Source organism: Nerophis ophidion, linkage group LG05 (assembly GCF_033978795.1).
Source record: "Nerophis ophidion isolate RoL-2023_Sa linkage group LG05, RoL_Noph_v1.0, whole genome shotgun sequence".
Classification (NCBI taxonomy): domain Eukaryota; kingdom Metazoa; phylum Chordata; class Actinopteri; order Syngnathiformes; family Syngnathidae; genus Nerophis; species Nerophis ophidion.
The window spans coordinates 50,532,226-50,559,789 of record NC_084615.1 but is presented as its reverse complement, the minus strand read 5'-3'; the positions used below and the strand labels follow the sequence as shown (position 1 = coordinate 50,559,789).

General features: G+C 40.7%; 1 protein-coding gene across 5 annotated transcripts in view; it reads right to left on the bottom strand.

The window, feature by feature from the left end:
• The window catches only part of adgrg6 (adhesion G protein-coupled receptor G6), a 49,552-nt gene that overhangs the window by 18,589 nt on the left and 3,399 nt on the right, over positions 1-27,564 (bottom strand). For 4 of the 5 annotated variants that reach the window (XR_009806891.1, XM_061901368.1, XM_061901369.1 and 1 more), the window contains exons 2-7: positions 22,317-22,381; positions 5,105-5,449; positions 4,853-4,992; positions 4,477-4,756; positions 4,229-4,402; positions 4,080-4,145 (exon numbers count right to left, since the gene is read on the bottom strand). Coding sequence is in view for 4 of the 5 variants with exons in the window: in XM_061901368.1 (XP_061757352.1) it covers positions 4,080-4,145; positions 4,229-4,402; positions 4,477-4,756; positions 4,853-4,992; positions 5,105-5,449; positions 22,317-22,381 (1,070 nt within the window). In the remaining variant the exon portion in view is untranslated. Of the gene's footprint in view, positions 1-343; positions 398-4,079; positions 4,146-4,228; positions 4,403-4,476; positions 4,757-4,852; positions 4,993-5,104; positions 5,450-22,316; positions 22,382-27,564 lie in introns of all 5 variants that reach the window. The other variant, XM_061901370.1, reaches the window with a different exon arrangement.

Here is a 27,564-nt window from a genome sequence, read left to right as displayed (position 1 = left end):
GTCGCTGCACATATTCCGATAATGTTTGAAAGATAAGTTTTAGGATCGCCCCCAACTGGGTTCAACCAATCAACGTTTGCCAGCACAGCCCGCGACCAGAAAGGTTATGGGTAGCTTGGAAAATCCCACCTAGCTAGGAGGAACTCTGAAAGGTTCCTGAAGAACTGAATCTACCTGGTTAGGTTTTGGTGGAAACACAGGGGGAACTTAATTTAACGGGGGTTAGTGGGAAATTCTTGAAAAAGGTGGAAAAGGGCCTCTTTATGGAGGACTGAAGTTGTCCAAAAGATGTCAAAGTGTTTTTGTGCTCACATGTGAGCTGCAGGAAGGAAGGAAGTCTTACCGGTGACATTAGTAGTATGGATGCTGTTAGTGGAGGCTGTGGACGAGCTGGTGGCTGGCAGGAATGTTGGGATGAGAGACAGGGATGAGGATGATGAGGATGATGAGGATGATGATGAGTGAACACAACCTTCATCACACTAAGCACATTACATGTGAGTCACATGACTTCCACACAGCGGCCATAGCAGCAACATACTAATGTAGCTAGCAGGATCTAGCTAACACTCAATGAAAATAAAGAATGGGCCACTTTGATACATATTATACATAAATTATGCTAAAAACAATCAATGTATGCTAAGCTAATATCGTAGCTTTGTTTTAGATGACAAAGCAAATTAGTGTAATTTCAAATAATGTATCTCATCAGAAAATCTATTCTTTCATTTAATACTCAAGAGACAATAAAAAAGTCCTGCTGTAGAAAATGATGACAACTATTTATTTCATATTATGATTTCGAAAATGTAGGCCAGGGCTATTCAACTACATAATGAAGAAGGCCGCCGTTTCAAGAGTCCAAGGGCTCAGGGGCCGGATATCTAGATGTAGACGTTTATTCAGGAAGTGCCCCCGCAGGTTATATTCCTTTGAGACTTAGTTTTCACAATAGGCTTTCACACTGCACTGTCTATAAATTCATTATTCTGCCCTCGCTACTCTATTCCAGCGTGTGCAGATAGATAGTTAACAGAATGAAGAAATCGACGCTCCAGAAGTATTGTTGGGAATTGATGTTACTCTGTTTAATTGTTTTCCTTCCACAGCTTTATTTACTTTCTTTTTAATTTAGGATTATGAGATTGAAAATATAAACATTACAAAAGTATAACGTCTATTGTGTATTTTACATAAACAAAATACAATGTTTATAGTGTTCCATTCACACAACTACATATGTTTACGCATATAGAAATTAAACTACATCTCCAGTACATCAAACATTGCACACTAGTGGTTAGAGCAGGGGTAGGCAACCATTACCACTCAAAGAGCCATTTTGATCCATTTCACAAAATAAAGAAGACAATGGGTGCTGCAACTATTCTCGCGAATATCTGCTGATGGTCACCCAGTTAACAATTATAAGGGCGTACTATGAAGCCAATGCCTTTGACGCCTCCTACAACATGTACAAATAGCTTGCAAGCACAGAAACATGTTGTAGGTGGCTTCCGCATATACACTTACACGACTGCAAGGCATAGTTGTTCAACAGCCATACAAGTCACACTAAAGGTTGTGATATGAACAACTTTAACACTCTTACTAATATGCGCCACACTGTGAACCCACACCAAACAAGAATAACAAACACATTTCGAGAGAACATCCTCACAGTAACACAACATAAACGCAACATAACAATTACCCAGAATCCCATGCATCCATATTATAACCCCGCTAGCACCACCCCCCCTCCGTGCGTCAGTTGAGGTGGGCGGGCTTGGGAGCGCGGGGGTGTATAATATAGCCAGGAATAGTCATGGATGCAAAGGATTCTGGGTATTTGTGATGTTGTGTTTATGTTGTGTTACTGTGAGGATGTTCTCCTGAAATGTGTTTGTCATTCTTGTTTGGTGTGGGTCACAGTGTGGCGCATATTAGTAAGAGTGTTAAAATTGTTTATATCACAACCTTCAATGTAACCTGTATAGCTGTTGACTAAGTATGTCTTGTAATCTTGTACATGTGACGAGCAGCGAAATGCATGCGTCCGGCCGGCACACAGATAGCATGGTGTAAAGGTGGGCGCTATGACATGCTGTAGAGGATGTTAAAAGTAAAGCCATCACCGCACGCCCTCAATATTGTAGTCCGAGTGAAAATCCGGGAGAGGCACCAAAATCCGGAGGGGTCGGCGATTATGAGGCTAAGCCACATCAGAGTGGCCAAAGAGCCGCATGCGGCTCCGGAGCCGCGGGTTGCCGACCCCTGTCCTACAGAAACCATATTAAAACAAAATGTTTTTTCCCCTCATAATTTCCATTTTTCATATATTTTTGAAAAAGCTCCAGAGAGCCACTAGGGCGGCGCTAAAGAGCCGCATGTGGCTCCAGAGCCGTGGGTTGCCAACCCCTGGGTTAGAGTGTCCGCCCTGAGATGGGTAGGTCATGAGTTTAAACCCTGGCCAAGTCATACCAAAGACTACAAAAATGGCACCCATTGCCTCCCTGCTTGGCATTCAGCATCAAGGGTTGGAATTGGGGGTTAAATCAGCAAAAATGATTCCCGGGCGCGGCCAATGCTGCTGCTCACTGCTTCCCTCACCTCCCAGGAGCTAATCAAGGGTTATGGGTAAATGCAGATAATAATTTTGCCACACCTAGTGTGTGTGTGACAATCATGGGTACTTTAACTTTTTAACTTAACAATGTAACGGTATGCGACTCATCACATTTAAACCAAAGGTGTAGCATTATTGGTCAAATTTAGCGCTACATGTATGAAACAAGCTCTGATTGCCCAGTTAGTTTTAGACAAAAAGAAACACGACCACAAATACAAAAGTCAGCAATTTCAATACAAAACAAAGTAAATATTTTTATCCACAATATCTACTTACAAAGATTTTACGAGGTTTCGTAATGAAGCTTCCACACTGGGATTTCTACCATTGTTGCTTCTTGTCTAGAACACTGCGTCCGTTGCTTAAAGGTCCGCCAGAAAACAATGACTTAAACACTTGCTCAGGGCACAACTTTCATACTTTGTTGTCCAGTCTTTGGTAAAATTAAAATTTTCGCAATTTATTTAGATTTTTTGTCAGCGTTGAATGAGTAGTTTTCTACTCACCCCACTGCTGCTTGATTGTGACATTTATACCTCGCTGTTTCCCTCTGTGGGGTGGCGGGAGTAGTGCATACATGAGTAACCCTAGTTTAAATGCTTTCATCAAGCCTATTTGGGTGATGTTCAGCTGGCCAAATAAAAAGTTGAATAGGTCTGCTGTAGATATTGGAATGTTTTTGGGATGAAAGTATATGTTTAATGATGATGGGCGTGGCTTAAAGTGATCAATATATAAAAGGTGTGTACAGTAATTACTCACGCTAAATCAGATAACATTTCACTCCCAATGAAAAGTCAGCGATGAAATAAATATTTTTAAAGAGATGTAAAAATAAGTTGTTTTTTTCCACGTGCTGTAGTTCCCTGATATTGGTGGGGGTTACATCATCGTGTAAAGCAGGTATCCAAGGTGTGGCCGGCAGATATAAATAAATGAATATTAATGAGATATATTATTAGATATGACACTACTTGGCTAACATGTTCAACAGCATTTATTGGGCTACATTGCAATGCTATTAGAATCTTTCATGTATAAAATGTATCAAAGTGGCCCAAGTTTTATTTTATTTATTTATGCAACCCTCAGTGAAATAAGTTATGGCGCCCTTGCTGTGTAGTGCCTCCCCCAGGGTGAGACGTGTACTGAAAAACGTTATCAACGCTCAAGTTAACAATGTCCCACAACGTGTTTCGACCTCAAGCTGACTTCTAGTGGATTTGGCTACGATTGGGGTTGCGGGGCCAGGAAATGGCCCTCATTAATGCAACCTCCTTAGGAAGCTTGGAAGTGAACATTACTTTCCACATCTGGACTGCCAGGACACATGGAAACTCCCTCACTCTCTCAGACAGACACACACACACACACACACACGCATACACACGCATACACTTCTTATACATGTATATGCTATAGACACCAGTCTTGTTTTCTTTACCTGGACATCCCAGGCGGATGGAGTCACACAGAGTGTTGAGGGTGGTGTTGCTAGGCGATGAGACACCTTTGAATGATGTTGGAGAGAAAAATGACAATTATCTTAGCGGCTAGTCGCGATGCAACAGACATAGAAGAGGAGGGTCCTACTGCAGCTGAGTGAGTGGTCCTTCTGGGTCAGCGTGGACGGAATGTCCCAGAAAGTGTTGTCCCAGTCGATGATGTTTCCCGCCACGTGGCATTTGAGCGCGCTGAGCTGCTGCACCGTCATGGCGTAGTCCCACAAACGCATGTTGTACACGTTCCCCTCAAAGCTGTGCACCCCTGATGACATCACAGGTCGCTAACTTAGAAACGCAAGCAAACATGCACACAAAAGGGGAAAGAAAAGTGACCACCTCCTAGGCGGAAGGTCCCGCCCCCCGCCACGGAAATCCCAGTGGAAGCGGAGCACGTCTTGACCCTATGGTTGCCCTCCAAGAAGATGCCCACGCGGCCGTTGGATGACGACCAGAGGAGACACATGTTCTTCATGGACACGCTCCAGTCGGCTGGCGTCATGATGGAGTCCAGCAAGCAGGTCACGCCGCCCACCACCAGCTTTACACCACTCTGGTCGCCGCCCAGCGCTAACGTCGTGTTGCCATCTTCGCCTTTATAAGTGAATATCCACTCCACCTGGGCAGTGGGCAGTTGACAGGACAGGAGGGCGGGCACAAAGTGACGTTTGCTAACTGATGAGTGTGTGTGTGTTTGTGTGTGTGTGTGTGGCACCTGCTGGTGTCCGCTGCGCTCCAGGTCAAAGCAGAGAGTCAGGTGGTGCAGTGTCGGCATGGCAACAGAAGACGACACTGTGGCAAATTGGCCGTTGCCACCGGCGACACCGACCTTTAGGTTTCTCAGTGCCACGGCGACTGCAAGGTGTCGAACAACAAAAAGAAGACCTCAGTGCTAACATGCTAACAGCACAGAGCACATGCATGAACTTTTTTCCTTAGCTTAGCCTGGCACCCAGGCCACGCCTACCATGGCGGAAGATGGCCCTGAAGCCCTTCTTCTGCACGCTGAAGTCTGAAGTGAACTCCACGTCCATGACGTTCCCACTGGAATTTAGCGTGAGGCCGTGCGCGGTCAGGCCGCACAGGTCCACGCGGCCGCCCCCGCCATGCACGGCCACGCGGTCGTACACGCAGCCGGGCGCTTCCTCCAGCTGGAAGTCCACAAAGGTCAGTTGAACCACGAAGCCTGGAGGGGCCTGTAGACGCCACCTACAACTCTGAGAGTTGGGGTACTGCTGGGGGTAGCATGGAGACGCCAGAAGCCCCGCCTCCTCTTCCCTCAGCCATGGACCCACGCACTCGCAGGCATGCACTGCACACATGTATTAAAATATTCATGAATATTTATTATATACTTATTATAGGTATTACAATTAGGGCTGCAACAATTCGAGCAAATCAAGTAATTTGATTACAAAAAAGTATTGTTTCGTATTTATTGCTTTGATGATTTGACTAATGAGCAGAGATGTCCGATAATGGGTTTTTTGCCAATACCCGATATTCGGATATTGTCCAACTCTTAATTACCGATACCGATATCAACCAATACCGATATATACAGTTGTGGAATTAACACATTACTATGCCTAATTTTGTTGTGATGCCCAGCTGGGTGCATTAAACAATGTAAAAAGGTTTTCCAAAATAAATCAACTCAAGTTATGGAAAAAAAACCAACATGCCACTGCCATATTTATTATTGAAGTAAAAAAGTGCGTTATTTTTTTTAACATGCCTCAAAACAGCAGCTTAGAATTTGGGTCATGCTCTCCCTGAGAGAGCATTAGGAGGTTGAGGTGGGCGGGGTGGGGGGGTAGCAAGGGGGTGTATATTGTAGCGTCCTGGCAGAGTTGGTGCTGCAAGGGGGTCTGGGTATTTGTTGTGTTGTGTTACGGTGCAGATATTCTCCCGAAATGTGTTTGTCATTCTTGTTTGGTGTGGTTTCACAGTGTGGTGCATATTTTCAACAGTGTTAAAGTTGTTTATACGGCCACTCTCAGTGTGACCTGTATGGCTGTTGACCAAGTATGCCTTGCATTCACTTGTGTGTGTGAAGCCGTAGATATTATGTGATTAAGCCGGCACGCGAAGGCAGTGCCTTTAAGGTTTATTGGTGCTCTGTACTTCTCCCTACGTCCGTGTACACAGCAGCATTTTAAAAAGTCATACATTTTACTTTTTGAAACCGACACCGATAATTTTGAAACCGATACCGATAATTTCCGATATTCGATTTTAAAGCATTTGTCGGCGGATAATATCGGCAGTCCGATATTATCGGACATCTCTATCAATGTGTAAAATGACTGCTACAATAGAACGCACGTGAGAGCGGTGCACCTTTTGTTGATGTGGCATGTGTGGGGGTTGGGGGGTCATGGGACTGCTCCACTTACACAAACTGCGGGAAGCATTTGCATCTCTTTCCATGCAACCCAGAAAGGAGAAAACTATGGAAAGTGAAGGCTGGAGTGCCAATGACAACGGTATCTTGTGCGAGGTTAAATCATATAAATCAGGATTTCCCCTTCATGTATTTGATCATGGCGCAGTGCCACAGAAGTATGAAAGCCAACACACCTTGAAAATGACCCCTTAATTTTTAAATTTTTTTTTTACAGGATGCACTGAAACTTTGGCCAACGAAAAACTTTGATCAAGCATAAGCAAGTGCCTCGGTGGTGAGACCGAGGCACTGCCCGTGCAGCCGCTTCACCCGCACCTTAGCTCAGGGTGGGGCGGCTGCCCCTCCAACTACTGCACGTGCACAGCCCCGCTTTGCATTCCGGCCCTCCTTAGAACCAGTCCTTGCCCCAAAGTTACGAATCTGACTTTCTGACTTCCTTTACCCGCTTTGTTCTAACATGCCAGAAGACTTGAAGACATGCCGGGAATATGGGTATACCGCAGTGGCGTTTAAACTAAGACTGCAAGACAACTTCCCCTTAATTAGTTAGAGTAATTTTGTGTTTACCATATTTTCCGGACCATAAGGCGCACCGGATTATAAGGTGCCCTGCTGATGAATGGTCAATTTTCTATCTTTTTTTATATAAAAAGCGCACCGATTTATAGGGCACATTAAAGGAATCATATCATTATTATTTTTTTTCTAAACTGAAAACACATCCTTGTGGTCTACATAAAATGTAATGGTGGTTCTTTGGACAAAATGTTGCATAGATTATGTTTTAAAGATCATCTTCAAGCCACTTTCTGACAGTCGCTTCCGGATGTGCAGTTTTGTCGGCGGTGTTATTTACATAGCTCACCTTCGGCAGCGTCTTCTCCCCGTCATCTTTGTTGTAGCGGTGTAGCATGCAAGGACGGGAGTGGAAGGAGTGTCAAAAGATGGAGCTAACTGTTTTAATGACATTCAGACTTTGCTTCAATCAATAAAGGAGCAGCATCTCCTCATCCACCGGAAATGCCTCCCCTGAAAAAAACCATCAGACTGTAACTCTCTAATAACTAAAGTTCTTTGGGTGAATAATGAAAACTCACTAGACCGGTATGTCTTAGCGCTTTCATGGCGAGTTTACTGACAGATATAAGTAAGAACTTTACACTACTTTATATTAGAAATGGCAACAGCAGAGGATGAATCTCACATAACAAGAAGATAGAGAAAAATAAGAAGCCTATTGACTAAGGTGTCAGTATGGACTACAAAGGCGGACTCGCGCAATTTTTCAGGATTTATGAAGATCCCAAATACAGATCAGCAGGTACCAGAAGTTAAGAAAAGTTGCTTCTGCATAATATTGTGAAACAAAATGCCAGATAATATGTTTTATCTTGTCAGACATACATTATTAATCCCAGAGGGGAAATTAAAATGTTCAGCATATATATATATATATATATATATATATATATATATACAGCTAGATATATATATATCTAGCTATCTATCTATCCATATCTATATATATATATCTATATATATATATATCTATAGATATATATATATCTATAGATATATATATATATATATATATCTATAGATATATATATATAGATATATATAGATATATATATATATACACACACACACATCATAATAATACTAGTTTGTTTAATGCACCGACAATCCATCAAGCGGTGCGGCTTCACAGCTTACCAAAGTCGTACTAAAAAATTTTGATGGATTTTGAGCACCGTGTGTAATGTTCTATGTTTCAATGGAACATATAAAATGTTGGTGTTGTTTACTTGAGTGATATTGCCATGATACCTCCTACCATGTATTTCTTATGGTTGACTACCATCTACTGGTAAAACTTATCATTAGACCAAGTACCAAATAAAATTGCTTCAAGGTCGGTAAGCAAAACCACAATTATTGCGTACATTAGGCGCACCGTCGAGTTTTGAGAAAATAAAAGGATTTTAAGTGTGCCTTATTGTCCAGCAAATACAGTATATTTCATTGACTACATATGTGCGAAGATGCATTCATCTCTTGTTCAGAATCTGCTACTTTAGTGAAAGCTGACACAACTTTCCTTTAATTCATTTGGAACGCAGAGTGGGCTGTTCTACTGCAGCAAAACTAGACAATCATTGGATGAATGCTTGACTTTGTCCCGCTCATGGACGCCGAGCGTCTCTGAAAATAAATAAGAAGTGGGCGCGGCCTCGGCTGACCTGGACGCTGGGCTTCCGCATTGAGATTCTCTTTTTGATTGACGGTAAAATGAGAAAATCAGTTATCTTGAAATATAAAACAAAGTTTCATTCCATTGTTCCTGTTGATATGGAATATTTTCTAATATTTTAAGTCACATTCTTTGTAATATCGAGCATCTTTATTTCTTTTTTCTGTAATGGGAAACTGTATTCATTTTTAGATTGTATTTAAAAGTTAGCTTCCCCTTTTTGAAAGACCTGCAGCCGTTATTGGTATACAGCCTGTGTTGCATTGTACAATAATACAAAACCCAAGACGAGTGAAGTGGCACACTGTGTAAATCGTAAATAAAAACAGAATGCAATGATTGGCAAATCATTTTCAACTTATATTAAATTGAATACACTGCAAAGACAAGATATTGAAGGTTTGAACAACGAAACTTATTTTTTTTTTGCAAATAATAATTAACTTAGAATTTAATGGCAGCAACACATTGCAAAATAGTTGGCACAGGGGCATTTTTACCACTGTGTTACATGGCCTTTACTTTTAACAACACTCAGGTAACGTTTGAAAACTGAGGAGACCCATTTTTGAAGCTTTTCAGGTGGAATTATTTTCCCATTCTTGCTTGATGTACAGCTTAAGTTGTTCAACAGTCCGGGGGCTCCCTTGTTGTATTTTACTGTACGCTTCATATTGCGCAACACATTTTCAATGGGAGAAAGGCCTGGACTACAGACAAGCCAGTCTAGTACCCGCACTCTTTCACCTCAAAGCCACGCTGTTGTTTTGCTGAAATAAGCAGGGGCGTCCATGAAAAAGACATCGCTTGGATGGCAACATATGTTGCGCCAATACCTGTATGTAACTTTCAGCATTAATGGTGCCTTCACAGATGTGTAAGTTACCCAAGCCTTAAGCACTAATACACCCTCATACTATCACAGATGCTGGCTTTTGAACTTTGCACTTATAACAGTCCGGATGGTTCTTTTCCTCTTTTATCCGGAGGACACAACAAGCACAGTTTCCATAAACAATTTGAATGGGGACTCGTCCGACCACAGAACATTTTTCCGCTTTGCATCAGTCCATCTTAGATGAGCTCGGACCCAGCAAAGCCGGTGGCGCTTCTGGGTGTTGTTGATGAATGGCTTTGGCTTTACATAGTAGGGTTTTAACTTACACATACAGATGTAGCAACCAACTGTAGTTACTGATAGTGGTTTTATGAAGTGTTCCTGAGCTCATGTGGTGATATTCGTTACACCAGGGATCACCAACCTTTTTGAAACCAAGAGCTACTTCTTGGGTACTGATTAATGCGAAGGGCTACCAGTTTGACACACACTTAAATAAATTGCCAGAAATAGCCAATTTGCTCAATTTACCTTTAATAAATATATATATATATATATACATATATATATATATATATATATATATATATATATATATATATATATATATATATATATATATATATATATATATATATATATATATACATATATATAATGGGTATTCCGGCGTACATTTTTTTTCCTTTTACGGAAGGTTTTTTGTAGAGAATAAATGATGAAAAATACACTTAATTGAAAGGTTTATAAGAGGAGAAAACAAGAAAAAAATGAAAATTAAATTTTGAAACATAGTTTATCTTCAATTTCGACTCTTTAAAATTAAAAATTCAACCGACAAAAATTAAGAGAAAAACTAGCTAATTTGATTCTTTTTGAAAATTTTTTAAAAAGAATTTATGGAACATCATTAGTAATGTTTCCTGATAAAGATTAATTGTAGAATTTTGATGACATGTTTTAAATAGTTTAAAATCCAATCTGCACTTTGTTAGAATATATAACAAATTGGACCAAGCTATATTTCTAACAAAGACAAATCATTATTTCTTCTAGATTTTCCAGAACAAATATTTTAAAATAAATTCAAAAGACTTTGAAATAAGATTTAAATTTGATTCTAAAGATTTTCTAGATTTGCCGGAATAATTTTTTTGAATTTTAGTCATAATAAGTTTGAAGAAATATTTCACAAATATTCTTCGTCAAAAAAACAGAAGCTAAAATGAAGAATTAAATTAAAATGTAATTATTATTCTTTACAATAAAAAAAAAAATACTTGAACATTGATTTAAATTGTCAGGAAAGAAGAGGAAGGAATTTAAAAGGTAAAAAAGTACGGTATATGTGTTTAAAAATCCTAAAAAAAATTTTAAGGTTGTATTTTTTCTCTAAAATTGTCTTTCTGAAAGTTATAAGAAGCAAAGTAAAACCAAATAAAGGAATTTATTTAAACAAGTGAAGACCAAGTCTTTAAAATATTTTCTTGGATTTTGAAATTCAATTTGAGTTTTGTCTCTCTTAGAATTAAAAATGTTGAGCGAAGTGAGACCAGCTTGCTAGTAAATAAATAAAATGTAAAAAACAGAGACAGCTCACTGGTAAGTGTTGCTATTTGAGCTATTTTTAGAACAGGCCAGCGGGCTACTCATCTGGTCCTTACGGGCTACCTGGTGCCCGCTGGCACCGCGTCGGTGACCCTTGCGTTACACACTGATGTCAATTTTTGATGCTGTATCGCCTGAGGAATCAAAGGTCACGGGCATTGTCGCTTACGTGCAGTAAGTTCTCCAGATTCTCTGAACCTTTTGAGATATTACGGACCGTAGATGGTGAAATCCCTAAATTCCTTGAAATAGCTCGTAGGGAAATGTTGTTCTTCAACTGTTGGACAATTTGCTCAAGTATTTGTTCACGAAGTGGTGACCCTCACCCCATCCTTGTTTGTGAATGATTGAGCATTTCATGGAAGTTGCTTTTATACCCAATAATGGCACCTACCTGTTCCCATTTTAGCCTGTTTTCCCCTGCGGGATGTTCCAAATAAGTGTTTCATGAGCATTCCTCAATTTTCTCAGTCTTTTTTGCCAATTGTGCCAGCTTTTTTGAAACATGTCGCAGGCATCAAATTCCAAATGAGATAATATTTACAAAAAAATAACAAAGTTTACCAGTTCGAAGGTTAAATATTTTTTCTTTGCAGTCTATTCAATTGAATATAGGTTTAAAAGGTTTTGCATATCATTGTATTCTGTTTTTATTTACGATTTACACAACGTGCCAACTTCACTGGTTTTGGGTTTTGTAATATTAATAAGTATAGAGCAAAACTATACAATAAACAATACCTACTCATTACTAGTAGTGTAATGATATTATAGCGTGTTTCAAAGTGTTCACAATAATACCATGACAGCTGCTGGTTTCAAACAAAAAGGACAACATTTCAATAGTAAACATATGTTTAATGTACTGTAAGATTTTTGGGCAAAATAAAGCCAACAATGCCGTTTTTGTGGTCCTCTTTATTTAAAAAAGTATCAAAGTATCGAAATACATTTTGGTACTTTGATACTATATATATATATATATATGTATATATATATATATACATCAATTTATTTATATATATATATATATATGTATAAATGTATGTATATATATATACAGTATATATATACTGTGTATGTACAATATATATATATGCATACATATATATAAATACACACACATATATGTAAATATATATATACACACATATACTTATATACATATATATATCTAATATATATTTTATATATATGCATACATATATATATAGATATATATATACATACACACACACATATATATACATATATATATCTAATATATATTTTATATATATGCATACATATATATATAGGTATATATATACATACACACACACATATATATATACATATATATAATATATATACTATATATGTATATATGTATATGTGTGTATAAAATTTATATAATATTTATATAAATATATATATTTATATATGTGTGTATGTATATATATACATACATATATATATGTATGCATATATATATATATATACATATATATGTATACATACATGTGTATATATATGCATACGTATATGTATATATATATGCATACATATATATATATACATACACACACACACACATACATATATATATATATATATATATATATATATATATATATATATATATATGGTAAATGGGTTGTACTTGTATAGTGCTTTTCTACCCCTTTTTAAGGAGCCCAAAGCGCTTTGACAGTATTTCCACATTCGCCCATTCACACACATTCACACACTGACGGCGGGAGCTGCCATGCAAGGCGCTCACCAGGACCCATCAGGAGCAAGGGTGAATTGTCTTGCCCAAGGACACAACGGACATGACTAGGATGGTAGAAGGTGGGGATTAAACCAGTAACCCTCAGATTACAGGCACAGCCACTCTACCAACAACGCCACGCCGTCCCCTAAACGATTCGATTCAATATCGATTCTTGGGGTTCGATTCGACGCAATTTTCGATTCAAAACGATATTTTTCCGATTCAAAATGATTCTGTATTCATTCAATACATAGGATTTCAGCAGGATCTACCCCAGTCTGCTGACATACTAGCAGAGTAGTTGATTTTAAAAAAAAAGCTTTTATAATTGTAAAGGACAATGTTTTATCTATTGATTGCAATAATGTAAATTTGTTTTAACTATTAAACGAACCAAAAATACGGCTTATTTTATCTTTGTGAAAACATTGAACACAGTGTGTTGTCAAGCTTATGAGATGCGATGCAAGTGTAAGCCACTGTGACACTATTGTCCTTTTTTAAAATTTTTATAAATGTCTAATGATAATGTCAATGAGGGATTTTTAATCACTGCCATGCTGAAATTATAACTAATATTGATACTGTTGTTGATAATATTAATTTTTGTTTCACTACTTTTGGTTTGTTCTGTGTCGTGTTTGTGTCTCCTCTCAATTGCTCTGTTTATTGCAGTTCTGAGTGTTGCTGGGTCAGGTTTGGTTTTGGAATTGGATTGCATTGTTATGGTATTTTTGTTTATTGTTTTGTTGGATTGATTTAAATTAATAAATAAATAAATAAAAATTAAAAAGAAATCCATTTAAAAAAAAAAAAGAGAATCGATTCTGAATCGCACAACGTGAGAATCACGATTCGTATTCGAATCGGTATATATATATATATATATATATATATATATATATATATATATATATACATATACACACACACACACATACTGTATATACATACATACAGGTATACTGAAAAAAATATAAAAGAAACATTTTGGTGTTGCTTACATTTTTCATGAGTTGAACTCAAATATCTAAAACTTTTACCATATACACAAAAGACTTATTCCTCTCAAATATTGTTCGTAAATCTGTCTAAATCTGTGTTAGTGAGCATTTCGTCTTTGCCAAGATAATCCATCCCACCTCACAGCTGTGGCATATCAAGATGCTGATTAAACAGCATGATTATAGCAGAGATGTGCCTTAGGCTGCCCATAATACAAGGCCACTCTGAAATGTGCAGTTTTGCTTTATTGGGGATCTGAAGGGGTCAGAAAAACAGCCACTATGTGGTGGCCTCACACAGTGCAGCACCTCTCCTTCGCATAAAATTGATCAGGTTGTTGATTGTTGACTGTGGAATGTTGGTCCACTCCTCCTCAATGGCTGTGCAAAGCTGCTGGATATTGGCAGGAACTGGAACACGCTGTCGTATACGCCTATCCACAGCATCCCAAACATTCCCAATGGGTGACATGTTCAGTGAGTATGCTGGCCATGCAAGAACTGGGATGTTTTCATCTTCCAGGAATTGCGCACAGATCGTTGCAACATGGGGCCGTGCATTGTCATGCGCTGTAACATGAGGTGATGGTCTCGAATGGCACAACAATGAGCCACAGGTTCTCATCACTGTATCTCTGTGCATTCAAAATGCCATCAATAAAATGCACTTGTGTTTGTTGTCCATAACATACGCCTGCCCATACCATAACCCCACCCCACCCCACCATGGGCCACTCCATTCACAACGTTGACATCAGCAAACTGCTCTCCAATACGACGCCACCCACGCCGTCTGCCATCTGACCTGAACAGTGAAAACCGGGATTCATCCGTAAAGAAAACACCTCTCCAATGTGGCAGATGCCATCAACTGTGAGCATTTTGTCCACACAAGTTGATTACGACGACAAACTACAATCAAGTCAAGACCCCTATTAGGACGACGAGCATGCAGATGAGCTTCTCTGAGACGGTAATCTTACAGTTAGTGCAGAAAGTATTTGGTTATGCGAACCAATTGTTGCAGCAACTGTCCGAGTGGTTGGTTTCAGACATTCATGGAGGTGCACATGCTGGATGTGGAGGTCCGAAGCTGGTGTGGTTACTATGTGCTCTGAAAGGTGGACATTATGCAGTCAGCATGCCGACTGCACGCTCCCTCGCAACTTGCAACATCTGTGGCATTATGCTGTGTGATAAAACTGCACATTTCAGAGTGGCTTAAGGCACACCTGTGCAATAATCATGTTGTTTAATCAGCATCGAGATATGCCACAACTGTGAGGTGGGATGGATTATATTGGCAAAGAAGAAATGCTCACAAACACAGATTTAGACAGAATTGTGAACAATATTTGAAAGGAACATGTCCTTTTCTGTATATAGTAAAAGTGTTTATATTTTTGTTTCGCGTACGTACATACGTACATCTATATATATATGAAATACTCGAGTTGGTGAATTGTAAGCTGTAAATATACTCCTCCCCTCTTAACTACGCCCCCCCCCCGCTCCAACCACGTCCCCCCCCCCATTACTGCCTGTGCGCTGCCTTCAGGCGCCAGTCAAAACACACTGTTTGATTAATCATCATTCATTTATGGTAACGCAATACTTGTTTTTGTACTAATCACATGCGTTAACACGTTAACATTGACAGCCCTAATATATATACATACATACATACCTATACAAACCCCGTTTCCATATGAGTTGGTAAATTGTGTTGGAAGTAAATATAAACGGAATACAATGATTTCCGAATCATTTTCAATCCATATTTAGTTGAATGCACTACAAAGACAAGATATTTGATGTTCAAACTCCCAAATTTAAATTTTTTTTCCAAATAATAAATGACTTAAAATTTCATGGCTGCAACACGTGCCATAGTAGTTGGAAAAGGGCATGTTCACCACTGTGTTACATCACCTTTTCTTTTAACAACACTCAATAAAAGTTTGGGAACTGAGGAAACTAATTGTTGAAGCTTTGAAAGTGGAATTCTTTCCCATTCTTGTTTTATGCAGAGCTTCAGTCGTTCAACAGTCCGGGGTCTCCGCTGTCGTATTTTACACTTCATAATGCGCCACACATTTTCAATGGGAGACAGGTCTGGACTGCAGGCGGGCCAGGAAAGTACCCGCACTTTTTTACTACGAAGCCACGCTGTTGAAACATGGCATTGTCTTGCTGAAATAAGCAGGAGCGTCCATGATAACGTTGCTTGGATGAGAACATATGTTGCACCAAAACCTGTATGGACCTTTCAGCATTAATGGTGCCTTCACAGATGTGTAAGTTACCCATACCTTGGGCACTAATACACCCCCATACCATCACAGATGCTGGCTTTTGAACTTTGCGCCTATAACAATCCGAATGGTTATTTTCCTCTGTGTTCTGGAGGACACCACGTCCTCTTTTTCCAAATATAATTTGAAATGTGGACTCGTCAGACCACAGAACACTTTTCCACTTTGCATCAGTCCATCTTAGATGAGCTCGGGCCCAGCGAAGCCGGCGGCGTTTTAGGGTGTTGTTGATGAATGGGTTTGGCTTTGCAATAGTAGAGTTTTAACTTGCACTTACAGATGTAGAGATCAACTGTTGTTACTGACAGTGTTTTTATGAAGTGTTCCTGAGCCCATGTGGTGATATCCTTTACACAATGATGTCGGTTTTTGATGCAGTTCCACCTGAGGGATCAAAGGTCCGTAATATCATCGCTTACGTGCTGTGATTTCTCCAGATTCTCTGAAACTTTTGATGATTTTACGGACCGTACATGGTAAAATCCCTTAATTCCTTGCAATAGCTCGTTGAGAAATGTTGTTCTAAAACTGTTCGACAATTTGCTTACAAATTGGTGACCCTCGCCCCATCCTTGTTTGTGAATTACTTCGCATTTCATAGAAGCTGCTTTTATACCCAATCATGGCACCCAACTGTTCCCAATCAGCCTGCACACCTGTGGGATGTTCCATATAAGTGTTTGATGAGCATTCCTCAACTTTATCAGTATTTATCGCCACCTTTCCCTACTTCTTTGTCACGTGTTGCTGGCATCAAATTCTAAAGTTAATGATTATTTGCAAAAAAAAATTGTTTATCAGTTTGAACATCAAATATGTTGTCTTTGTAGATATTCAACTGAATATGGGTTGAAAAAGATTTGCAAATCATTGTATTCCGTTTATATTTACATCCAACACAATTTCCCAACTCATATGTAAACGGGGTTTATAGTTAACAAATAGTGTGGAAGCATTTAAGTCCCATCTTAAAACTCATTTATATACGCTACCCCTTAAATAGACCACCCTTTTGGACCAGTTGATCTGCTATCTCATTTTCCCCACTATGGACTGGACTCTCACACTATTAACTAGATCCACTCGACGTCTATTGTACCGGTCGCCCAGGGAGAGGGATCCCCACATCTGTGGTCCCCTCCAAGGTTTCTCATTGTAGCCCATTGGATTGAGTTTTTTCTTGCCCTGATGTAGGATCTGAGCCGAAGATGTTGTTGTGGCTTGCGGAGCCCTTTGAGACACCTGTGATTAAGGACTATATAAATACACTTTGATTGATTGATATTGTCAACTACCTTTGTTATAAAATTTTAATATGTTAAACAGACTTCATGGGCACCCTGTATGTATTACTGCTAGGGCTGTCAAAGTTAACAGGATAATAACGCGTGAACTATGAATTCCTTTAATGGCACAATTTTTTTTTAGCGAGCTAGTAACAGTCTTGCGTTCTGACTTCTTTTTGACCTCCAATCCATTTTTTTGATTGATTGATACTTTTATTAGTAGATTGCACAGTACAGTACATATTCCGTACAATTGAACACTAAATGGTAACACCCCAATAAGTTTTTCAACTTGTTTAAGTCGGGGTCCACGTTAATCAATTCATGGTAATCCATTACTTTGCATGGTGAAATATAATGGCATTCAGTTACTGTTAAGCCACAAGCTTGAAAATAACGAACAGACATGGACAAAGAAAACGGTACGATATAGAAATCTCAGATCCAAAGCTATGGCAAATTGTTCTCCCTACAAGACATGACTATTTTATCTTCCATCGCCGTGAGACATCATTGGAGCGAACACCTGCTGCGGCGCTTGTAGAGAGAAGGAGCTTCACGTCCATGTTTGGATTACAGTTGAGAGCATTATTAACATAAAATGTAGATTGTTACACTAATTGTTTTAGTGAGATGTAATAAAAGCATAGCGGAAAAAAAGGCCATAGAGAGGAAGTCTCGAATCACTTTTTAATTGGACATTTTCGTCTAAAAATGTCAAGACACTTCTTCTCATACCCATCACACACTTCTGGCTTTACAATAATAGCGGTCTAACTACAAAACCAAATGAAAAATGGTCTCCCATTACAATCATGTTTTGTCAGAGATGTTTTGTACTTTAATATGTGATATTTCTACCTAAATAAATGTTTTCTGGGAGGCTGAAATATTGTGTATATTCTTGTATAACGTCTTCTGATGTACAATCCACATTTAAAGAATGTTTAGCAGGCTGAATATCACATTTTAATAATATATAGATACAGAGATATGAATACCATTAACTTGTAAACCATGTAATGTACAGAATACCAGACGTATTTATACAGGTACAAATATCACATTTTACATTACTTAACATATTTGATAATCAAACCATGATCGTAACAATCCACATTTTGTATTACTAATGCGTAATTACTGGTATGTAAACATGGTGTAGCTCCTCCCCTCCGAATGCAAGTGCTCCTACAGCAGGAATACAACTTCTGTATTCCTACCAAGTAAAAAATCTGGCAAGACACCAACAGACTACAGTTATTTTTTAAATTGCCATTGAAAGCATGTTTATGTCGTTTTTGTGTTGAGCTGTTTAATAATGCATAATGTTTAAAGAACATTCGGGGGATGGTGGCGCCTTGACGGGCTGCGGCTACAGACGCTCATGGTAGAAAGACAACGGTTGGCAAAAATTACCAGACATTTCCGCAAATTTCATGCCTGGCTTACAGCGTGGACACTCCGTGATCACTTATGCCCGCCAGACAATTCTGGATGTGGGTAAATCGGGCCGTTTTGGACTGAAAGATGTGTGTACGTTGGACCACCTCGTTAGCATGGGAATACTTCGCCGGCTACATCCAGCGGCCTTTAACGCAGCAAAGTTTAGTACCAGTGGGGACCGTCATTGGAAGACACGCAAGCGGTGTGATCGAAAACAGAAGCGCGGATGCCGAGCGGGGCTAACGACAAAGCAAAAGGCTAATCCCCACTGAACACCGCTTCATTCCATCCTGAAGCTGGATTTAAATGAAAGACACAAGCCTACTAGTCTGGGTGAGGAGTCAGTTAAGTTAGAACAAGTTTTTTCTGCTATGACTGTGTCAGAGTTTGAAATGCGTTCTACTGAGGTGGTAAATTATGGTGCGTTTAATTTATCGCAGCACCAAGCAAACAATCGGAAAATTCCCATCATATCAATTTCTAGATATGGTCGTAATTGTTTTAAGTGCACTACGCATAATAAACGCAACATTATTAATATTGCGTATGATACGGGCTTTTTAAACATAAGATCATTGTCTCCCAAAACGTTATTAGTTAATGAGGTCATTAGAGACAACAATCTTAACGTCATCGGTCTCAGCAAAACCTGGCTTAAACCAGACGACTTTTTTCACTAAAAGAGGCATCTCCTCCTAACTATACAAATACGCATATTGCCCGTCCCCTTAAAAGGGGTGGGGGGGTCGCACTAATATACAACGAAAACTTTAACCTTAGTCCTAACCTAAATAGTAAATACAAATTGTTTGAGGTGCTTATCATGAGGTCTGTCACACCGCTGCCTCTATACCTGACTGTTATCTACCGCCCCCCAGGGCCCTATTCGGACTTTATCAATGAATTCTCAGAGTTCGTTGCTGATCTTGTGACGTAAGCCGATAATATAATTATAATGGGGGACTTTAATATCCATTTGAATACCCAATCGGACCCACCGTACGTGGCGCTCCAGACTATAATCGATAGCTGTGGTCTTACACAAATAATAAATGAACCCACGCATTGCAACGGTAATTCGATAGACCTAGTGCTTGTCAGGGGTATCACCGTTTCCAAAGTTATGATAGTCCCGTGTACTAAAGTAATGTCCGCTCATTACCTTATAAAATTCGAGGTTCAGACTCACGTACGGCAAGCTAATAATAATAATAACTGCTATAGCAGCCGCAACATTAATGCTGCCACAACGATAACTCTTGCTGGCCTATTGCCCTCAGTAATGGCACCATTCCCAAAGTATGTGGGCTCTATTGATAACCTCACTAACAACTTTAACTACGCCCTGCGCGAAACCATTGATAGTATAGCACCGCTGAAGTTAAAAAAGGCTCCAAAAAGGCGTACCCCATGGTTTACAGAAGAAACTAGAGCTCATAAATTATCATGTAGAAAGCTGGAACGCAAATGGCGCGCGACTAAACTTGAGGTTTATCATCAAGCATGGATTGATAGTTTAATAACTTATAAACGCATGCTTACCTTAGCTAGAGCTAAATATTACTCAAATCTCATCCGCCTTAATAAAAACAATCCTAAATTTTTGTTTAGTACGGTAGCATCGCTAACCCAACAAGGGACTCCTTCCAGTAGCTCCACTCACTCGGCAGATGACTTTACGAAATTCTTTAATGAGAAAATTGAACATGTGCTGTCCTCTCCAAGGTTTCTCATAGTCATCATTGTCAATGTCACCGACGTCCCACTGGGGTGAGTTTTCCTTGCCCTGATGTGGGCTCTACCGAGGATGTCATTGTGGTTTGTGCAGCCCTTTGAGACACTGGTGATTTAGGGCTATATAAATAAACATTGATTGATTGATTGATTGATTAATTGAAGTAAATTAATTATCCAGTCATGGTTATTAAAACTTAAAAATGTTATGTTAAGGGAACACTTAATAATGAAAAATTATATTAATCGCGATTAATTTTCAGTTTACTATGAACAAACTGTGATTAATAGCGATTAAATATTTAAATTGTTTGACAGCCATAATTATTACACATACAACCATATTTATTATGTTTATTACTATATTACATTAATTATAATATTACTACATTTATTACAACATTACATTCATACATTGCAACAAAAAGATTATTGCAATATTTAGTATTAAACTTGTTACAATGTGTATTACGTTTAATACTATATTGGCAACACTATGTTGGCCCTAGTCTTAATGTGAGTGTGAATGTTGTCTGTCTATCTGTGTTGGCCCTGCGATGAGGGGGCGACTTGTCCAGGGTCTACCCCACCTTCCGCCCAAATGTAGCTGAGATAGGCTCCAGCATCCCCTGCGACCCCGAAAGGGACAAGCAGGAGAAAATGGATGGATGAATGGACTATATCAAATTTGTTACAATATTCCCACTTCATCACAATACTTATTATGTTTATTACAATAGTTATTACTACACTATTACAATATTTATTTATCTTATTATTATTACTACATGTATTACAATACTTATTATACCATCTTGAAGAAGCATTACAATCACTCGTTTTAAACACACACACACACACTCGAACACAAACTACCGTGTGTGGGTGGAGAGAGAGGTAAACACTAATAGTAATTAACTGTGTGTACATGCAACGACAACACATTTGTCTTCTACTGCAAGCTATCTAAATGCTAATGTGTGTGACTAACACACACACACACACACACACACGTGTGTGCACACACAAACATACACATACAAACAAAGAATCCTAATGACTTATTGCAGCCTAGAACTTGAGGAGACAAGGAAGAAGAAAGTTGTAGAGTGACAGGAAGCAAAGAAATAGTGATGATGATGTATCAATCAAAATATGGAGGCATGGGCATACAAGCAGATGGGGGCGGGGCTTAACCCCCCCACAGGAAGTGACATGATGTGTTCTTTCCATCAAGGACACACAATGCACTGTGCGTGTGTGTGTGTGTGTGTGTGTGTGTGTGTGTGTGTGTGTGAGGGTGGTCGGGACTGCTGGGAAGTTTATGAGCATACTTGGCTTTAGGCTGCTGGAAGACTATGGAAAACACACACACACACACACACGTGCGCGCACACACACACGCACACAAACACATTATTGTCTTAAAGAAATACACACAAGCAATGATGAATTCTGATGAGGATGAAAACCAGCAGGTGAGGTCACATGATGGGAGGTGTCACATAACACGGGCGCAGGTACTTACCGTGTGTGTCAAGTCCCGCCCAGAGCAGGAAGACCATCACCACGACATTCCTACGACACGCCGCCCTGGTTGAGAGGGGCACAGTTAGGTGAGGTCACATGATGTCGGGGGCGGAGCTCGGCTTCATGAATATTAATGAGTGGTAGCAATAATGTCATACAGCTGCTGACATTCAAATTAAAGTGTGTCTTTGTCATGTTGGCTTAAACCCACACAAAGACGACCATTCATGTGTGTGATGCCTCAGTGTGGGTGTGGCCTTCTGGATACGTGCCACGCCCCCAAAACATCCAACTTCCTATCTCCTTCCAGCGACGTCCACATGCTAATGTTGACAAGTGTTAGCCTGGAGACAGGAACATGGCTATATCTCAGGCCTGGGCAATTATTTTGACCTGGGGGGGCCACATTTAGAGGAAAATATGTCTGGGGGCCGGTATATATATTTTTAGGAACACTAATACAAAACCTCCCAATATTGTCTGATTGAATGCTAAAAACGTTATGACAGACCGCCTTAAAAACGTAATAGAATTTTACATTTTTCTATTAACAATGCAACACCGAATATTTACTAAATATGAATGTCACACCTGCTTTCGATCGACATATTTTACAATCAAGTGAAACGCGACAAAAATGCAATAAACACTGAAATATGAACGCGAAGGGTACAAAATAAACCCACCTACAATCTGATATATCTGATATTGGCTGAATTCCCCACAGGGATCAATAAAGTACTTTCTATTCTATTCTATTCCATTCTATTATCACTAAGCTTGAGAACTTTGTTGTGAAAATCTCCTTCCGCGTCTGTGGAAACGCTTCCCGCCCACACTGCTCGGTGCCTCATCTGAGCTGCTGTGACGTAGATAAATGATAAATGGGTTGTACTTGTATAGCGCTTTTCTACCTTCAAGGTACTCAAAGCGCTTTGACACTACTTCCACATTTACCCATTAACACACACATTCACAGACTGATTGAGGAGCTGCCATGCAAGGCGCTAACCAGCACCCATCAGGAGCAAGGGTGAAGTGTCTTGCTCAGGACACAACGGACGTGACGAGGTTGGTACTAGGTGGGGATTGAACCAGGGACCCTAGGGTTGCGCACGGCCACTCTCCCACTGCGTCACGCCTTCCCCATGACCATAGTAACTAATTAGATGACCATAGTAACTAATTAGATTACCATAGTAACTGGTATATCGTCCATAAGCGCAGATTTCAAACATTTAAAAACTTTGTATAGTTCAAGACTTACGGTCATTAGAAAACATCACTGCATGTCATAATGGCAGCTACACTTTCCATCTTATAGATCTAAAAATATGATCTGGGAATGTCCGGCGGGCCAGATTGAAAAGCTCAACGGGCCGCATGTGGCCCTCGGGCCTCAATTTGCCCAGGTCTGATCTATCTGCCTGCTACCCTGATGACTGACAACAAGCCCAGTGACTTATACATGTTGATGCTAACATTGCTAACTACTCGCCAGGTACATTGACATGCTAACTGCTGCTAGCTACGTAGCCTACTAAATCCATATGAAGAAAGCCTTAACTAAGCCTGAAATCTAACTGATAAATCAGGTATACTTAAAAAGTACCACTGAGAGTCACACACACACACATTAGGTGTGGTGAAATTACTCTCTGCATTTGACCCATCCTCTTGTTCCACCCCCTGGGAGGTGAGGGGAGCAGTGAGCAGTAGCGGTGGCCGCGCTCAGGAATCATTTGGTGATTTAACCCCCAATTCCAGCCCTTGATGCTGAGTAGGTAATGGGTAGGGATGATGTTCATTAAGAAATTATCGAGTTCGAGTCCATTATCGAATCCTCCTATCGAACCGATTCTTTATCGAATCTCTTATGGAATCCAGATAGGTGGTTGTGTGTGCACTGAGTTCCAGAAGCCATAGATGTAATATGAGTGGGCCGGCACACTGTTTATATTGTAGCATCCAGAAGAAGTGCACAGCAAGTCTGACGCTCTTTTTAAACTTTTATTGAGCAACTTATACTAACACCGCTCGACTTATCTTGTTCTTTCCACACACACGTCTATCCTCACTCCTCATTTCGGCGACAACAACGCTTCCTCCTTCTTCGCCAATCACCTTACAGGCGTGCTACGTTCACAAAAATGGGAATTCTGAACATCCCTCACTCAAGAACACAACATCAACTTCACCAGGTCGTTACAAAACCGAGGAAAAGCGAACGTGACTGAGGACAGCATGCGGCCGTTATAGGGTGACAGTTTCAGGTGAGAGAGTACGCTAAAGGCACGCCCCCAGTGAGCATATAGTGCTGCTATGTGCCTTGTAAATAAATTCAAAAATGCAGACAAACACATCACCAACATAGACGAGGTGCCGCTCACTTTCGACATCCCGGTGAAGCAGACTGTGGAGAAGAAGGGGACCAGCACGGTAGCGAATCGATACGCACAATGGGGCAAGACAAGTCGGCTTTTATTGTTGTGCTAGCATGCTATGCTAATGCACATGTATTATTAATGTCCATTCAATCAATTCATTACCATGAATTGATTAACGTGGACCCCGTCTTAAACAAGTTGAAAAACTTATTCGGGTGTTACCATTTAGTGGTCAATTGTACGGAATATGTACTGAACTGTGCAGTCTACCAATAAAAGTTTCAATCAATCAATCAATCAATCAATCAATCAATCAATCAATAAATCAGACAACGAGACTGACTTTGAAAATGAGGAGAAGGAATCTGGGGTGTTTGATGGAGGACTTGCCCAGCTGTTCATTTGGGACACAGAAAATGAGGACTTTGATGGATTTGTGGATGAGGATTGATCAAAAAATTATTTGAGTACATTGATGAATACTTCAATAAAGCACAACCGCCTTTTTAAAATAGCGTCCATGCATGCTAGCGTATGTTTTAAGCTAGCGTATGTTTAACCAAGCCTGCGCCCCAAAACACACTGTGCCGTATTTATGCGTTAAATACAGAAATAGCACCTGTAACTGACACGGCACCTTTTAATATGGCGTGCCCTATGGTCGCGAAAATACGGTATAGTGGCTTCGATAACGGGAACCGGTTCTCAAAAAGGGATTTGAATCCATGGAATCAGTTCTTTTCTTATCGAACAAACGGGAGAAACGGTTTTGAACATCATCCCTAGTGATGGGTCCCATTTTTTTTTATAATCTTTGGCATGACTTGGCCGGGGTTTGCACTCACGACCTACCGAGCTCAGGGCGGCCACTCTAACCACAAGGCCATATTGTTGACTGATTGAAACTTTTATTAATAGATTGCATAATGTGATTCCTAACATTTGGAAATCTGCCTATGTTTTAAATTTGTCAAAAGGAGGAAATCCCACAGCTCTTAATAACTATAGACCCATCTCTAAGTTATGCGTCCTATATATCTAATGTTCTTGAAAATATTGTTAGTAAACAACTTAAACATTTTTTAGACCCCTATGGTCGGCTTTCCTCAACATCAGTCAGGTTTTAGAAAGCGACATAGCAACATAACCGCAGCTATCAAAGCTTTGAAGGACATTATTGAGGCATTGGTTTGTAAAAAAGATTGTGCAGCTCTATTTATCGACCTGTCAAAAGGTATTTGACATGGTCGACCATACCATTCTGGCGGACAGACTGCACAGGATTGGCCTATCTCAGCAGACTGTAAAGTGGTTTCCTAATTATCTGTCCAATACAACCCATTACGTACAGTTTGCTTGGTCCTCTTCGTTTTTTTGTCCCTGTATTGAATGGTGCACCGCAGGGTTCCATTTTAGGTCCATTTCGTTTTCCATGTATAATCTCTGTGATAATGTGTCGGATGCTGCAATAAATTTATGCAGATGACACGGTCATATATTGTCCATCCCCCGCTGTTGTGCCAACCTTTGAGCACCTGCAGTTGGCTTTTGATGTTGCTGTTTTGACCAGTCCCTCTACCTCATAGAACTACTCACCCCCAAATCCTCCACATGACACCTCTGCTCCGGAAAGGCTAACCTCCTCCAACCTCCGAGGACAAAGCTATGAACAATGGGAGACCGGGTGTCAGTTCCGTTCGTATCACAGTAAGTGTTTTTGTTCTCACCCAAGTTTGTTATCCGCCTTGTGCGCGCCTTTTGTTAGTGCCCTTTTGTTTGTTCTTGTTTTAGTGTTTAAATTAAAGTATGTTTTCTTAAGCAATGCCTGCTTCCTTCTCTGCATCTTGGGGTTCGTCACCAACAAACTCTGACAGAATAATCCAGCCAAATTCGAACCCCGCAGAGATGTCTATGGCAGAGAGGCTTAATTTAGCGTTAAAACTAATGGCTAATTTAAAGAAAAGTTTGGTCGCTTTTCAAGCCCTCTCCCATCCACCCCTGTTGTCTGTGGGCCTATCTGGGGACGTCTTGGATCCGTCCCTTGAGGGGGGGCTATCAGTAGCTGTGCAGCTGGAGAGGCTGAGCTACTTCTCGTCCCAGTGGGTCTGCAACAGACGATGCCCTCATCTCCGGTGGGCCGGCAGACGCCACCATCATCTCTGGTGGGCCGGCAGACGCCACCATCATCTCCTGTGGGCCAGCAGACGGCACCATCACCTCCGGTGGGTCTGCAACCTACGGCGCCATCATCTACGGTGGGTCTGCAACCTATGGCGCCACCACGAACTCCGGTGGTCCAGCAGACGCCATCACGCACTCCAGTGGGCCAGCAGACACCACTATGCACTCCAGTGGGCCAGCAGACTCCACCACGCACTCCGGTGTGCCAGCACCAGGGGGCGTCACCATCTTCTCCGGTGGGCCAGCAGCAAGGGGCGCCACCACCATCCTCTCCGGTGGGCCAGCAGCAGGTGGCGCCACCACCATCCTCTCAGGTGGGCCCAGCAGCAGGGGGCTCCACCACCATCCTCTCCCGTGGGCCAGCAGCAGGGGCGCCACCACCATCCTGTCTGGTGGGCCAGCAGGGGGTCCGGTGGGCCAGCAGCAGGGGGCGCCACCACCATCCTGTCCGGTGGGCCAGCAGGGGTCGCCACCACCATCCTGTCCGGTGGGCCAGCAGGGGTCGCCACCACCATCCTGTCCAGTGGGCCAGCAGCAGGGGCCGCCCCCACCATCCTGTCCGTTGGGCCAGCAGTGGTAGCCACCACAATCTTGTCCGGTGGGCCAGCAGGGGTCGCCACCACCATCCTGTCCGGTGGGCCAGCAGGGGGCGCCACCATACTCGTCGGCCACAGATGG